The sequence below is a fragment of the Agelaius phoeniceus genome, chromosome 3, assembly GCF_051311805.1.
Source record: "Agelaius phoeniceus isolate bAgePho1 chromosome 3, bAgePho1.hap1, whole genome shotgun sequence".
Taxonomy (NCBI): domain Eukaryota; kingdom Metazoa; phylum Chordata; class Aves; order Passeriformes; family Icteridae; genus Agelaius; species Agelaius phoeniceus.
In genome coordinates this window covers 62,978,865-62,994,393 of record NC_135267.1, presented here as the reverse complement: position 1 = coordinate 62,994,393, position 15,529 = coordinate 62,978,865, and the positions used below count along the sequence as shown (strand labels likewise).

Genomic DNA, 15,529 nt, shown 5'->3' with positions numbered 1-15,529 from the left:
TAAAGCTGTCCAGAGCATACTTGCTGAATAAGCCTAGAAATTTGGCTGGAATGGACTGGATAGGAAGACAGCAAGAAAACAGCCTGTAACCACTGGAGCAAAGATTTCTGAGGAGTTGCCTGTTCCCTATTGCCCACAAATCTAGTGAAGATGAAGGTGTTGCATCACAAGTTCATTTTGTTAGGCTGGCCCCAGCTGGTGTCTCACTTTTTGGGAGAATTTCTCATTCACCTGATATGTTCATTGGTTGAATGGCAGCAGCTCTCCTCTTTATCTCTGTGAAACATTGCTACCTCCTGAGTTACCAGTTCAGTGCAAAGGTCTCTGCAGGTTTATAAGTGACAGAGCCATTCCCAGAAAAAAAGGCAGCTTTTCTCCCTTGCCCTCTTTTATGCTGCTGTTGTTGTTGTTGTTGTTGTTGTTGTTGTTGTTGTTGTTGTTGTTGTTGTGGGGGTTTGGTTGTTTGTTTGGTTTTTTGTTCTTTGGGATTGGTTTGGTTGGGTTGGTTGGTTTTGTTTTATTTGGTTTGGTTTTTTAGTGTGGCTTTGTGGGTTGGGGGAGTTGGGGTTTGTTTTTCGTTTGGTTTGGTTTGGTTTTTGGTTGTTTGTTTGGTTTTTTTTTTAATACCTGGTGAGTTCTGGAACACTTTGTGTCATCACAAGACTGAGTGGAGCAGGGTCCAAAACCACATTGATTATAATCAGATTCCTGCCATTTGTTGCTTTCTGGATCTTAGAGTAGCAATGGCTTTTTCACATATTCTTTGGAGGGTTTTCTTGGACCTGCACAATCGCAGTGCCAGAGGTGCTGCCTGGGAAATGGGCCTGGCTAGCAAGGAATGAATCAGCCCATCTCCCATATGGCAGCTAAGAAAGGTCTTCTGAAGTGCCTTCAGCTGACTTGAAAGCTGCAGAACGAGGGTTTTATCTCCTTCTAGGTTTGCTGTGGGTCTGTTAAAAGGCTTTGAACATACTTGGTTTTTTGTTTGTTTTCATAAGAATTTCCTGGCATTCTACCATGCCTTATGGCATGCCCTTGGCTTTCTTTTTTTGGATGTGAAACAAGTTTATACACAGCAAAGCAAATGTGAAGGTGTCAGTGTGTAGTAACAGAAGATGCACACCCACTCTTTCCTGCAGTACTTGGGATGCATCTGTAACTAGTGAATGACACCTTGAAATACAATATGAGGGATCTGCAGGGCTGAGCCTGGGTCTTCCTGGGGCCCTAGCTTGGATGTTGCTAGACTGGGAGACCTTCTGCCACAATTCATTACACAATACAATGCTGAGCAGACTAGCTGAGTCCAGTTTCCACCTCCTTAACTTTCTGCAGCATTTCATAATTAAGAAAGGAAGGAGGTTTATGGATCTAGGCATAATGCTTAATTGTCCAAAAGGACAGGGAGACAATGCTAGAGCATTGTCTTCTGTCTGGAGGGGGACCATGGCTGCTTATAAAATCACAGGAATGCTTCCCTGGTGTAAAACTGTGTAATTATATGAACTTTGGGCTAGATTTGGTTCTCCATGGTCCTGAAATGGAACTTTAATCTGTGAGTCTTACCCCCTTGAGCCTACCGTTAAAGGCGTGGATCTCCCAGTCTTGGAAGCAACTCTGATTGAGGCCAAAATGCCATTGCTTTCAAGTAGACATGAAAAATCACAGAGCAATCTAAACTGAAAAGGACTCTGGAGGTCTCTAGTTTAACCCTCTTGCCTAAGCCAGGACAAATTTAAAGATAGATCAGATTGGTCAGGGCCTTCTCCTGCCAGCTTTTGAAAATCTCCAGGGATGGAGATGTTTGAAATAGACTTGAAAATCCCAGAAACCATCATGCCACTGCTAACCAATGCCCTGAGATGTCTGATGGAAATACAAAGAACACCGATATGGAGAGCTGTCAGTGTGACTGCAAAGATGAAAAAATCACAGAACCCAAGTGGGGTGTGTGTGTGTACTGTTTGTCCTGATTCTGTGGGAGAACAATTAATAGAAGTGCCCTGAAACCTGTTTCAACTTGCTGCAGTGACATGATCAAAGAGAATTAGTAAATACTGTGTCAGTATTATATCACTGGTGTCAGCCATCCTGCTGATGGTGTCTTTGCTGCTGTTCAGGGGTGCTGGGCTCACTGCATCAGAAATAAACGGGCCTGGTCCCAACAGGGAAATACTCAGCTTTAAAAAATTATAATGTGCCAACTTGGGAGTTTTGACCGATGAGAGACACAGAAGGAAAAATAAATACCGGAGCTAAACTTGAGTTCTGCTGGTGCCATCACTACTTTTTTAATAAGGGTTGTTAATAATGATACATAAACATTAATAGAAAAGAAAGGAGATCCTATCACTCATATCTTCAACCCAAATTATTCAGCTTCCTTTTCTGTGTAGCAGCACAGCTTCCTCTTGACTCTGGTTCTGATTTTGTGGGGTTTGGCAGGACTGGAAAGTTTCAGTTCTCAAGACCTTAATTTCTCCAACACAAGTGAAAAAACAGAACTTATTAATCATGGTTTACAGCCAAAATTTACAAGGCTGTTTCCCCTACACTTCACCCTCTGACTCTCAGCACCATTTTCCCTAGGTTGCCCTTCCTCCATGTTCCCCACAAGCTTTGTTTTTCAGTGTGCCTGCTCTTCAGGCTGCATTCTTTGCCACCATGTGCTTTCAGAGAGAGTGACTAGAAAAATTATGAAAGGGTGATAAAGTACCTTAGAGAGTAGAGCACACTGAATTTTAAACTATCATTCATTAGACTATCAAATGGAAAATCAATTGTTGGTGATCTTCCTATTTAAACTCAAATAGACTGTGTGCTGCTATCCTGCTCCAGCCCCTTCTTACCTCTTCCTGTCTTGAACAGGCCCCTCCTTCCCCATCTTTTCACCTCAGGAAGCGCTGCCTCCTTGTTTTGCATCTCCCTGTATTGAGGGCAATGGTACAACTGCACTAAACTTTAAGAGTAAGAAACAAGATAGATCGGCTTCTGTTGCTCCTTCACGGTAGTCTCTGTGGTTTTTCATCTTGATATAAGTTGCCCTTTATAACATCTCTGGGAGGCAGATCAGTATCACCCATGCTTAATTTTTGTTCGGTTCGAAAACTGCACTGGGTAGGAGGTCTTTTGGAAAAAGCAGATCCAGATGTTGAACTTCCTAACTATGAGTCTCTGGTCTTAAAATCATCCTCCTGATGACCTGTGGAGAAATAGTGGCTGCTCTGCTCTTTCTCACACCCAAGGACCTCTCAAATGCCATGGTGTCTGTAGCTCACAAGATGGGTGTACTCCTCAGAGTACAGCCCTGCAAAGTTGTTGAATGCTACTGTGGTTGCTTTCTCACCTGGTCACCAGTTGTGCTGAAGAAATCCAGTAGGTGAATCACAGGCACAGCTGCACAGGTGCACTTGCTAAATCTTTATGGTGGAGAGATTTGCATGGCCCAAGACTGTGCAGCAAGCATGTGGAAAAACAGAAAAATCCCTAATGTGTTATAAGAACATCTTCTCTGATCACCTGACTTGGAAACTGCTTGGATTTGGCTTCAAATTTATTTTTTTTAAATACAGTTTTATAATTTTCAGCATAACCTGTGGGATACTGAAGTTGCAGGGCTTGAACATGAACTGTTGCATTTGTCAAGGAAATTGGTGGGAGGTTTGTGGGTTGTAGGAAGGAAGAGTTTTGAGCGGCCGTTGGATCAGTTCTGTAAATAGACTTGTTGGCTGAGGAGCATGTTTTGTTTAGAAAGTGTGAAACCCTTCATAGAAACCTTTTCATATTATTACCTAGCAGAGGAAGCAGAGCTCAATGGAGTCAGCCGTGTTTAGAATTTGTGAACCATTTGTTCAGACTTATGGGCTGCCACTTCAGGTTAGAAACAGAAAATAATCTGCTTTCCTCTCCCTTTGTAGAAGAAAAGGTAGAACTTGGAATGGGTTTCACTCAGAAGTGAGATTTAAATTGTTGTATTTATCACAGTGAATGATAAAGACTGATTAAAACAACAAAAACAATGTACTTATAGTAAAAAAAAATATAAGATAATTAGCATTCCTCAATAACAGAGAGACAGAAAAAGCAATTTTTTACCTAGCATCCACAGAGACCTGCAGACAGCTACCTATATAATAGTGAGCTGTCCATATGAGGATTACATCACTTCTCCAACAGTGGTTGCCCTTTTCCCATGGATCTTTTTCTCTATCTTGTCAGATTTTTTATTTAAAAATTGCTCCCTCTTCTGCATTTTTAGCTTTCAGAAGGTCCTCTGAAGTTTTCACTCTGTTCTGATGACACATGTGATAAGGAGTGACTGCTAACAAAATTCAGAGAAAAATGTAACCAGAAAGCCTACTGAAGGTGGGTTTCCTTTTCCTGTAGTCAGAAATTGTCCTCCTGGAAACACACAATAGCCACACTAACTGTGGTCTGCCACATTGCTACCAGAGTAGCATCATGTTCTTGTTTGTTCAGAGTTCACCCCTGTGATAGCCAAGTGGCCTCACTGTAATAAAAAGTAATATTTTCTTCTCAGGTTAAGAGACCTGCCAGGGTACAATGGGAAGCTGAAATTGTCACTTGCAGTTTATGGAATAATCTGGTGTGGTGCTGCAGCAAACCACCTGGTCTCCTGTGATATATCAGCACCAAAACCAGAACAGTCAGTACTGAAATAAGAACTCCTATTCCCAGATAAAAAACAACACAGATGGGGGTTTTATCATCTGTGATACTTCTTCATGCTGTAATTGGAGACATTTGATAGTAATATTATAAGAGGAACCATACATAAAAACTGTGTAGAGTTCCCTACAATATGGAACTGAGCTATGAAGCAGTAATTTTATTATTAGCTTTTAACATCAGTATTAGCTTTTTAACATTAAAGTGTACATAACCCAAGCAGAATCCCTAAACTATCCATTTGGCTTTAGTTTTAGAAGAAATTAGAGATCTAGTTCTAAGCAACAGGCTAAAGAGATACAATCCCATTACAAAAGAAAAAGAAAAAAACAAATTCCAAAGTTCTTGGCTTTTATTGTAAGTGTCAGAATTGTGGACCACAGTCACATCCTATGGAGTGGTTCAGTTTCAAAAGCAACAGAGTTCTGGGTGGTCAATAGGATGCATTCCCTAATGCTACCTGTCAATGCAGGGTATGCAGTCTTGTCTGTCAGTTACATGATGCCCAAAGAAGAAGATTTCAGATCCTATTTCATCAAACTGGATACAGTGTAAGGAACTCTGAAGAGCCAAATGCACACACACAAAAGGAAAAGCCAGCTGTCCATGTTGTAAGGAGGTAAATATGAAATACAAAGTGTGGGCAACAAGGTTGGTGTAATTCTGTTCACTAATATTTTTACCATGGGTTTGTACCAGCAAACATTACATCAGTGTGGCATCTTGTGCCTGGGGTACACAGGTAGTAATCATGGGAGGAAGAGACAGAAGAAAGATCTTGTGTAGAGCAGTGGTTCTGTTCTGTGACTGTCTGAACAGAACCACTGGTTCTTGGATTATGTCAAGGCAGCTATCACAGAAAGTGACCATGGCAGTAACAATTCTCTTGTGCATCATTGCTAAGTAACTAGAAGTTGTTCTTCCTCAGGTGTGAATTCATTATGTCTTTAGTTTTCACAGTTCCCAGGAATAAGTGCCCTTCAGATAATAGCTCTGAGAAAGGTCAGACAGCTGAGAGGGCTTCTCCCCCAAGACCTTATTTGCAGAGACAGAAAAAAAATCCCCGACAATGCCTCTTCTCAGAGAATATGAGCAAATTACTGAAAATATCCCTTACATCATAGATGATGCATTGCTTTCATGAAGCATAGGGGCAACAGATTATTTTGACTCATTATTTCACCTTAACCTCGTTCCAAATGTCCTTCCATCCTAGCTGACAGCCCATATTTCCATACAACAAGAGATGTGCAGACCACTTGCTGAAATCCCAAAAATTCAAGGACCTCTAGCCATGGAAGGTTCATCCTGAGGCTTTCTATGGTTACAGCTGTGAATTGAGGTCATCACTGGACTTTATGAATTCTATATTTTTTTTCTTGTAGCTTCCTGGGATTTTCCTTCTCTCATTCTGATTCTCTGTATTTACAGAGACTAAAACAAGGCAGAGCATGTGGGTGGGACTGAGGCTAGATGAGTTTTGATGGGACTTATTGCAACAACCAGTGCAGATAAGACAGGAAAATGTGGGAGAATTGGAAGGGGTAAACTGAAACTGGCTGACTGAGAAAAGTGGGTTGAGGGATGGAGAGGAAATGAAATTGTGACTTTGAGAGCAAATCAAAGGTTGGAGCTTGTTCAATTAAAAGAGAAATAGCTGGATGAGGTCAGGAATGGAGGCTGGGAATGGAGAGGGAATGAAAATGAGGCAGAGATAAGGGGTAGGGATGGAAAAGATAAAGGTCTGAGTCAGAGTTTTCTATGGTGGGATGGAGCAGAAAGCACCAAACTCTGGGGTGGGGGGTAAGCATGAGAGCCTTAGTTCAAGAAGGCTTCTTTTGAAGGCTTAGATGGTGCCTAAAATCCCAAATGTTACTATTCCTCTGGTGGCAGTAAAAATGTCAGCCTTAGATTATAGAGACCTACATTCAAGGTATCTAAATGTATCATGTATGTGTGAGGTGGGAGTCTAAGCTTACATCACAGACAGAGAAGACTTTGGGAAAGGATTTTACAACCTAAGTATCAGGATTTGTATCCACTTTTGATGCCTTAGGAAATTCCTGTGGTCCTAAGATATCCAAATGACTTGAAGGGAAACCTTATTTCAGACAACTGTGTTCTACCTGCACTCAATTCAGTCCCAAGAATCCAGAGAAATGAGACACAGAGAGCCTATGCCTCATTTTCTGCAGACCGTGCAGAACATAAAGCACAAGCTTACATAAATATAAGCCTTGCATACAGATAAATAAATATATGTGTCTACATTTGCATTCTGCACCTGAGTATTTGAATTCCTGCAGTCTGAATGTTTGTGAAACCTGCAGACATGATGTTTCTCTCAATCCTCACCAATGTTTGGACATAGAGTTGATACCATCATCCCTTTTCTGTTAAGTTGCCATCCTAATTCAAGTGGCAGGGAACGAGTTTGCAACTTCTGGGTGCCCAGCATGGAAAGAGGTACTCCATGAGGAACTCCTTTGGTCTTCTGTTTGTTCTTTCAAATCCTAGCAAATGAGACATAGCTATATGTCCAAAACCTGGATGTCTGCTAGGCAAACTGTACTGGGGAATGCCAGAATTAAAATTTTCTCCTTTGCTGGACAACCTTTTTCCTTACCAGTGCAGGTAAGGAAAAATCCTGTGGGGAAGAAAAGAGTGTACCATGTGTTTGAAGACAACAGTGGGATGTAAACATAAAGGACTGAATTCAAGCTGCATCACCAGCCTTAATTCCAGCATTGCCTTACAAGGCAATGGCTTGGATTTCCTGCTTTAATATTGCTTTTTTCCCCTCTTCCAGTCCTACCTCCAAATTCACATTTGGAGTGTCTTCATGAAATTTAATTTTAAAATTCTGTGTGTGCAGCAAGTGGTGCAATACTGATGATGGAGAAACTTGTGGAGAGTGGGAGGCTGGCTGCCATCATTCAACTCTTCTTCCAAAATCCATCTCCAGTTGACCCAGTTGTAAATGGGTGTTTGATCTTTCTGGCTGAGGAGTCAAAGGCAGCTTTGGCACGGTATTTGTAAAACAGATAACCCACTTGTTGGATATAGGAGTTAAAAGAGTCCTATAGGACTCTTGGAGTCCTGGATAGTTGGTCTGGATCCTAGGATGTGGTAGGGTGGACTGGTAGCATGAGATTAAATGGTTTTCTGTACCAAAGGCAGATAAGTAAGTGCTAAAGCAAAGTTCTCTACTTCCTGTGCCATTCTAGTCTTTTGAGGTCTCTTATCTGCCTGTATAGAAGAAAAATCACTTCTGTGGAGAGACATGACATGAAAATAATGCTGACTAAACAGTCAAGTCTGAAGGGATGAAGGAAGTCAAAAGTTATCTGTCAATGAGGAGGTAAGTATCTTTTGGGGTCTGTTTGCATTCACATTTTCTTTAATCATGGTGTTCCCTGGACCTCAAGAAATGTAAGAGCAGGATAAGGGGGACTAGGCCACTCTTCTATGCAACTCCTTCACATTAGTCCTTTTTTGTTTACAATTTGTAGAGCTTCTCTCTCTTCTTTTTCCTTCACCAATTGAAGGTGATCTTTTCCAAATGGTCCTTCTTATCCAGAAGCTGGAAGATTTAGACTTATCTATATTGAATTTTTAAGCCCAGGTAAGCTTTCTGAGTGCGATTGTCATATATGCCTTAGGACACCTTAGACCTAGAGACTTTCCTCATCTCTGGTGAAGTGACTGGGCTTATTCACCCTGGGTTTTCTGGTGTGGTTACAGAGCAGGCATCTCCTTGGGAGACTTAGTCTTCTCACAGTCAAAAAAGAACGAGTCACTTAACAAAGAAGGAGCTGTATTGGGTTTTGATTACATTTCAAGGTTTGTGTTTTCTGTTTTGTGGCTTCTGAGCCTTTTCACTGCACATGGACTATCTTCATACTTCTTGTGCCACGTGGGTAAGACACCTGTGTTTTTTACACAAGAAAAATATAATTCCACTTAACACAGAACAAGAAGCAATAGGCACAAATTGAAATACAATCAAATTCCATCTGAATTCAAGGAGACACTTTTTCTCTGTGAGTCTGTTCAAACACAGGAATAGATTGCCCAGAGATGTTGTAGAGCCTTCATCTGTGGAAACATTCAAAAACTGTCTGGACACAATCCTAGACAACCTGTTTTATCTGACCCTGCTTGGGCAGTAGGGTTGGACAGGAGTATCTCAAGCCTCACTGGTTCTGTGACCCAGGAGATGCAGATTCTAGAAAAAGGTAAACACCTTTTGCATCAGAGCCCTCTCATTCAGCTTGCTTGGAAGCAGAGTGCCACTGTTCAGGTGGCTGAGAGAAGTGATGTTTTCTCTAGTTGCAGCCTACCAATATGGTCCTTCTCATAATTTCTTCTATCAGGTCAGGCAGCCACCTTCCCTCTTCTCTGTGTCCTGGGAACACCTACACCTGGAAAACATAATTCCTGAGAAGATGGCATGCCATTTTTTATGCGTTTCACTTTTGGAGCAGCATCACCTCTTTGCAGCTTAGCTGCTATTACATGGTAGTATAAGTTGTTTTCCTGTCAGAGAGGGATTTGTAGCCTGCAGCCTCTTACAACAATAGCAGTGATACTGCTGGTCATTTACTTTGCTTCCTGCTACTCAGCTATGCTACATCATTCAAGCAGACATGCAGTACCTGCAGAAAAGGAGGTACAGTACAAGTAGGGCCTGGATATTTTAAAATCAGACAATGGACACTTAAGCATTCATGCAGAAAAATGTTTTATTGTAGTGAAGTTACACAGGAGAAAAATGTCTCCCTGCTTCTGGTTTAAGGCTATGCTGACCCATAAAAGCACATTGCACTTCCAGTCATTTTTACAAGTTTATAAGAACACCACCTACTATTTTCTTTTTTGTCTTTTTTTTTTTTTTTCAATTAACTATAACTATTTAAAGCTGGAATCCAGAATATTTCCTGGTAGGAGTTTTTGTTTGTTTTTTCTTTTTTCTTTCTTGCTTTCTTTCTTGCTTTTCCTTTCTTTGCCCGTCAAATTTATTTAGTCTAAAAGCACCTCAGGACACATGAGGGTTACTTCATACTTCCCCATGATGACCTCATAGGGCTCTAACCCCAGGCTCAGTGTACAGCACTATGCTGCATAGTGGTCAGATCATTCTTATCACCAGCAAGCAGGAAGATGGAACGGCAGCAGGTACAGGGGGTTTATGGAAGAGTGCTGAAGTGACCTAGATGACAGAATAGCTCTTCCCCCATTAAGGTAACTGCCAACCCACATTTAATGCAAAAATCAGCAAAGCACTGCATCAGCCTGGCAACATACACACATGAAAAATGATACAGGGTCTGTGGCCATACAGAAAACAAGAAGGTGAGACAGATTCTGGACCTGCCAACCTTGTAATTGTCATTTGAGGAAAACAAACACAACACTGTTTATCATCTGCTAACTACTCTTCCCACACAACAGGTTATGTACAGCATACTAACTTATATTTTTACATAATGATACACAGGTCTTCACCAGCAACAACTCTTGTGGTGAAAGGATGTGACATGTCAAGCTGACTGACACTTCAGAAAAAAATGTTCATGCAGAGCTAGCTTATTCTTTGTCTCTTGAAAGTAAAATCCTACAAATGATTAGCAAGATGTCTATTTTTACAATATTTACTTTGTACAGTGAAAAGAGGAAGGACAGGCTTTTTATACATAGGACTCCTTAGCATACTGGATCTGCTCTACCTCAAAAACCGGCTGGCTGCACCTCTGAGCCACATATTCGAGTTTGTTCTTTTGACAGGACTCAGACATGGCTCTCATCCGGTAGACTCCTGGGGTCACGGGTAAATTTACACGGGAGTTTACTCCTACAGCGATGCTGAAGGTTTCAGTTTCCAGGTAAGGATCCTTTGTTGCAGAAACTCTGGCACTGCGTAGATCCCTCAGATCCATATATGCAGTGTCCTGTGCACTGTGGCTGCATGGATAAGGCAGCAAAACGTCCTGGTTTGATGCCGCTAATCTCAGAGTCTGGACCGTGAGATTTTGAGAGGGAACTTTAGCAGCCTGGCAGTTTTTAACAGCCTCTTCATAAGACGGTGGTCTTCTAGGGTTTTTCTGGTCTATCTCTCTGAACACTTCATCAACTGACCTGAGACGGGGCCTTTGCTGATATTCCACAGGCAATTGTTTGTCATCATTACAGCTGCCCTCCTGGACAATTCTACAGGAGAACTGATCTTCTTTCTTTGTGAAACTGTCCCTCTGAAAAAACATGGGTTTTCCAGGCCCCCAACTCTGGGTTTTTATTAGTGTTTTCCTGCGGTTTGCAAAAGAGAATGACATGGAATGTTTTTTGATCTCTCTGCTAGGTGTACTGCCATCTTCAGTGGCCTTGGTAGAAAAGGACTGAGGCCTATTTAAAAAGGTTTTTTTGGGACTAGAGGGCGAAACTATGGGGGAGCTGGTGAAAACTGAGCCATCAGAGCTCTCCAGGGAGCAACTGGAGGATGTTTTGGGTAGAGAGTCAGTTGATAATTGTGAAGGTAAGCCTGCAAGACGTTCCTCCAGTGCCTCCATCCATAGCAGTTTCTGCTGAACTGGAAAATTGTCCTCACTTTTGTTTAGCCTTTGTTTCCTTATTGTGTCATCAAGGCAGTTCTGGAAGGACAGGTCTGACTCTGAGTACCTCCTGTCCATTGTGCTGATGTCATTTCTGAAATTAGTCAGGGAAGGGGCAGAGATATTTGTTGGATATTTTCTGCTCACAGTAGCACTCCTCCCTTTGGCCTGCTCCATTTCAGGGGTACAGGGGCTGCCTTCTGCTTCAGGATCTGGGCTGTCATAGGCAGAGTCATTCTGATGAGCTGCACAGAGTTGTTCTGTGGGGAGAAAGCAGACATTAGTTTTCACTGACCAGCTGAGGATGAAAGAGAACTACACAGAGAGAGTTCAGAAGAGGGCTTCAACAATCTTGAACCCTCTGTGTTTCCACAGATATATTCACAAATCAAATTCAATAATTTGGCCCAGTTGGTGACATCCCCAGTCCCTTCTCATACCTGTGGAGCTGTCTGTGTGCTCTGGTGACTCCTCAGCCAAGGCACAGGCAGGGAAGGAAACGTCCCCCTCAAATATTTCCATGCAGTTGTTTATGAGGAACTCCACCAGCACTGTCACCTGCACACAGAAAACAGCCCATTTCAGTCAAGACAGATGGAAGATTCTTTCCTCACCCTGCCTGCTATCTTTGTAGGAAGGACAGCACAGAGCAGGTTGGCTTCTGCCAAAATCCTGGCTAAGGGTGAGGCCTAAGAGGTCTAAGGGTGAGTCCACCATGGGGGATAAGGCCTGATGCTGCAAACAATGCAGACAAAACACCATCAGCCACAGCTTTGGCCTCTCTGCCCGAGGGCCCAGGGATGACAATGGCCACGGGTGCCCCTTGCCCTCCACATGCAAAGTCTGCAGGAGCTGTGCTGTGACTTTGGGGGCTGCAGGGCAGCTGCTGCTTTTGCTCAGCACCCCCAAGGCCCAGGGGTGCTGCTCTGTTCAGCTGCTGCAATGGCAGTGGGATGGATCCCTAGGATGGCTCTCAGTTGCCCCAAGGGAGCGGCTGCTCAGTGAGTCCAGCGCACCTTGTCATTCATCTCCTTCTGCACTTCCAGCGGGAGCGTGCTGTCCGTGCCTGGGCTCAGCATATTTGGGCCAATGCAGATGGCCAGGTTGCTGGAGTCCATCCTGTTGGTCTCAGCATTTTGGCTGATGTGGTGGAGCAGAGAGAGCAAGAGCTTGAGCAAGACGAGGTTTGGTCTCGGCAGCTTGTCAGCCACCCTGTGGGAACACAAACAAAATGTCACCTTAGCTGATGGTGCAGTGGCCTCTGCTTCTTGATTTGAGCAAGTCTCCATTAACCTTAGAGCGACACCACTTCCTCCAGAAAGGGGCATGTGTGTGCTCTCTGTATCTTTCAGAAATCCCCATCTGCAGCTGTGTGGGGTTAATTATGAGACCTTGAATTACAAGGTCTTGACTGAAAGGCAGCATTGCAGAAGTCCATGTCCTGGAATAGATGAGGTGACATCAGGAGATGTCACTGGAGGCTTCCCAATGCCTATGGTTGTGCTGTGGGGCTTTCAAAGCTCTCCCAGTCAGCCCCCACAGCTACTGTTCCTGAAGAGCAAAACACAGTGGTGGTCTCCATGTGCCCAACCTCACCCCCAGCAGATGTGGAGGCTCTGTGTCAGTGCCTGTCCCACAGCACCGTGACTGTGTCAGCTGAGGCACTGCAGCCTCTGCCCTGTTCCTGCATTGGTGGTTTCACAAAGCAATCTGAAGTAACTTCAGGAAGTGCTGCTGCTGGAGCCCTCTAAACCAAGCCCCACAGAGCAATAGCAAGCTGATACAAATGACAGACTTTTAAGTGAGACTCTTGATTTTGAAAGACACTGTTGGCCTCTACCAGCTGCTCCATTACATTGGCACTGGTTGCAAAATTTCCTGGTTGAAAAACTTACTCTTTCAATTCTTCAATTTTTTCTTGCTTGCTTGGCTTCTCTAGAGCTTGCATCCATTTCTCATAGAGGTCAGCTGATAGGAGTTTGGAGGGAATATTTCGGAGAAAGTCCTGCAAGGCCAAGAGATTTAGATGAAGTTTTGACACTATCCCCGAGCACAGAGAGAGTATTACTGTCACCTGGGCTCTAGCTGGTTGACTTGAGCTACCTGACCATCAGCACTGACAGAGAAGTACAATGCACAAGTGCATTTGCACTTGTATAGTAACCGGATCCAGCTTTCAGTTGCTTTTCCTTCACTCACAAATCTCACTATTGCTCGCTGGGAGAATGCTGAGCAGGAGGACAAAGTGAGTTTCCTCAGGAAATCAGCAGCCTAACAAGTAGGACTGACAATCAGGTAGAAAAGGCCAAACTTCCCTAAGCTTGAAGAATTCAGTCTGGCTTAGTTCTGGCTTTAGCCAAGAGTCCCACCTAGATCAGCTCGGAGCACTGGATTGGTCCTGTGCATATTAGCAGTGTCCTCCTCCAGTGTAGCTCAGAATTCCTCACCTTCAAAACCACTGCCAGCAGGTGCACAGATTTGCTTTTCAGATCAACATTCCCGCCTTTGTTTAGGTCCTCCTTCAACTCCTTTCGTGCTTTCTCATTGGCAGTTTTTCTGAATATCCCTTCAGTAGAAGGTCCTTTCATATATAATATGGCTAGGAGATCCTGCAGGGAAAAAATCAGACAGGAATGGAAGAACAGTTACATGGATGAAGGAAGTTAGCAGGTGAGTATTTAGAAATAGAAGAAAAATTGTCTGGAGGCACACTGTACTGTGGTTAGTTCAGTATCTAGTTCTTGTTCCAAGTACATTACATGGGAAGTAGTCTTGATTTTCCTTTAATCCACCTTCTTCTTGAACTGATGAATTCCACTAACTTCACTGGGGCCATCCTTGCTTACTTTTAGAAGGCAGCAAGGGATGGCTTAAATCTAAGTTCACATCCCCTCTCTCACAAGCCAGGCAAATATTACTTAGCAGAGACAAATGCATGTCTATTGGGAAAGCCAGTTCAGTGGAAGAACTGTTACAAGACCATTTTTATTCAGAAGTTATTGTTTAGGTATTTTTTTGTGACAGTCCATAGCTGAACACTTGTTTTTTATGGAAATACAGAAATCCTTGGAAGTTTATGCTGCTGAAAGATTTATTTAAATTACTTATTTAAAATCACAGATGAGTATATTAAGAAGGAGATCTTTCATTCCTGGTCCTGGGTTCTCTACATTCCAAGTTACTTCCAGTGAAGGCTGGGCAAAACTCTCAGACCTGACTCTTTCTACATCTGGGATGGGCCCTGAGCTTATCAGGGGCGTGTGTGTTGGGAAACACCAGAATCATCTCTTGGATGATGCAGCAGAAGTACTGGGTATCCTGCCTCACACTTAAGTCAGAGGTATCACAGAATCATAGAATGGTTTGGGCTGAAAGGGACATTAAAGATCATCTTATTCCAACCCCCTGCCATAGGCAGGGACACCTTTCATTAGACCCAGTTGCTCCAAGTCCCATCCAACCTGACCTGGAATACTTCTAGGGATGGGGCAGCCACAGTTTCTCTGGTTGACCTCATTACCCTCACAGCCAAGAATTTCTTCCCAGTGTCCAATCTAACCCTGCTCTCTGTCAGTTTGAAGCCATTTCCCCCTTGTCCTGACACTTCAGGCCTTTGTAAACAGTTCCACTATAATGGTACCTCCTTACCTGGACTGGCTGGGGCAGTGTGTCATCTTCCCCACAGATAAGTGCCAGAGGATGGCCAAACAGAGTGATTTTACCACCCAAGTCTAGCTGTCCTGAGGAATTTCTTTTGGTAAGGCTTTGTCTCAGAGTAAATGACTGTGATATCACCTTCTTTCTTTTCTTTGTTGCATCTGCTGCAAGTAAAAGGGAAACAAAAGATAAATTTAAAATTAAAAAAAAAAAACAACCAAAAAACAGAGCACTATGTGGTCTTTCATTTGTGTGCAGTGCAGAGATGTATGTTGAAACAAACCAAACTGGAGGAAACTGAAAGACAACTAAGTGGTTACTAGGGAAACAACTGCCTAAACTGTAAAACTGTGGCCATACCCCTAAGGCCACCACCTTTCCTGTTTTGGGTTGGGTGCTTTTTACATTCTAGTCACTGTTTCTTCTTAGAGAGTGGGAACATACAAGGCACAGAACATTTATAGAGATTTTTGATATTGCAGTAGTTTCTCTGATAACTCTGAGGCAGATATACCGCTTCAGCAGCTGGCAATGACAACAATTTTCACTACATGGTCTGGTTGTGCCCCTGCCTA

The 15,529-nt window shown here is 43.0% G+C and overlaps 2 protein-coding genes across 7 annotated transcripts in view; one reads left to right on the top strand and one right to left on the bottom strand.

Annotated features, from left to right (window-relative positions):
- Window positions 1–15,529, top strand: part of LOC129118996 (T-cell activation Rho GTPase-activating protein-like) — a 69,677-nt gene that overhangs the window by 1,074 nt on the left and 53,074 nt on the right. The window lies entirely within an intron of this gene.
- The window catches only part of LOC129118406 (T-cell activation Rho GTPase-activating protein), a 45,576-nt gene continuing 39,463 nt past the window's right edge, over window positions 9,417–15,529 (bottom strand). For 3 of the 6 annotated variants that reach the window (XM_054629752.2, XM_077175442.1, XM_077175441.1), the window contains 6 exons: window positions 14,946–15,118; window positions 13,745–13,906; window positions 13,193–13,302; window positions 12,314–12,509; window positions 11,738–11,855; window positions 9,417–11,557 (listed from right to left, as the gene is read on the bottom strand). In XM_054629752.2, the coding sequence (XP_054485727.2) occupies window positions 10,380–11,557; window positions 11,738–11,855; window positions 12,314–12,509; window positions 13,193–13,302; window positions 13,745–13,906; window positions 14,946–15,118 (1,937 nt within the window). In that variant the 3' untranslated portion in view covers window positions 9,417–10,379. Of the gene's footprint in view, window positions 11,558–11,737; window positions 11,856–12,295; window positions 12,510–13,192; window positions 13,303–13,744; window positions 13,907–14,945; window positions 15,119–15,529 lie in introns of those variants that run through there. The other 3 variants (XM_077175443.1, XM_054629751.2, XM_077175444.1) reach the window with 2 other exon arrangements.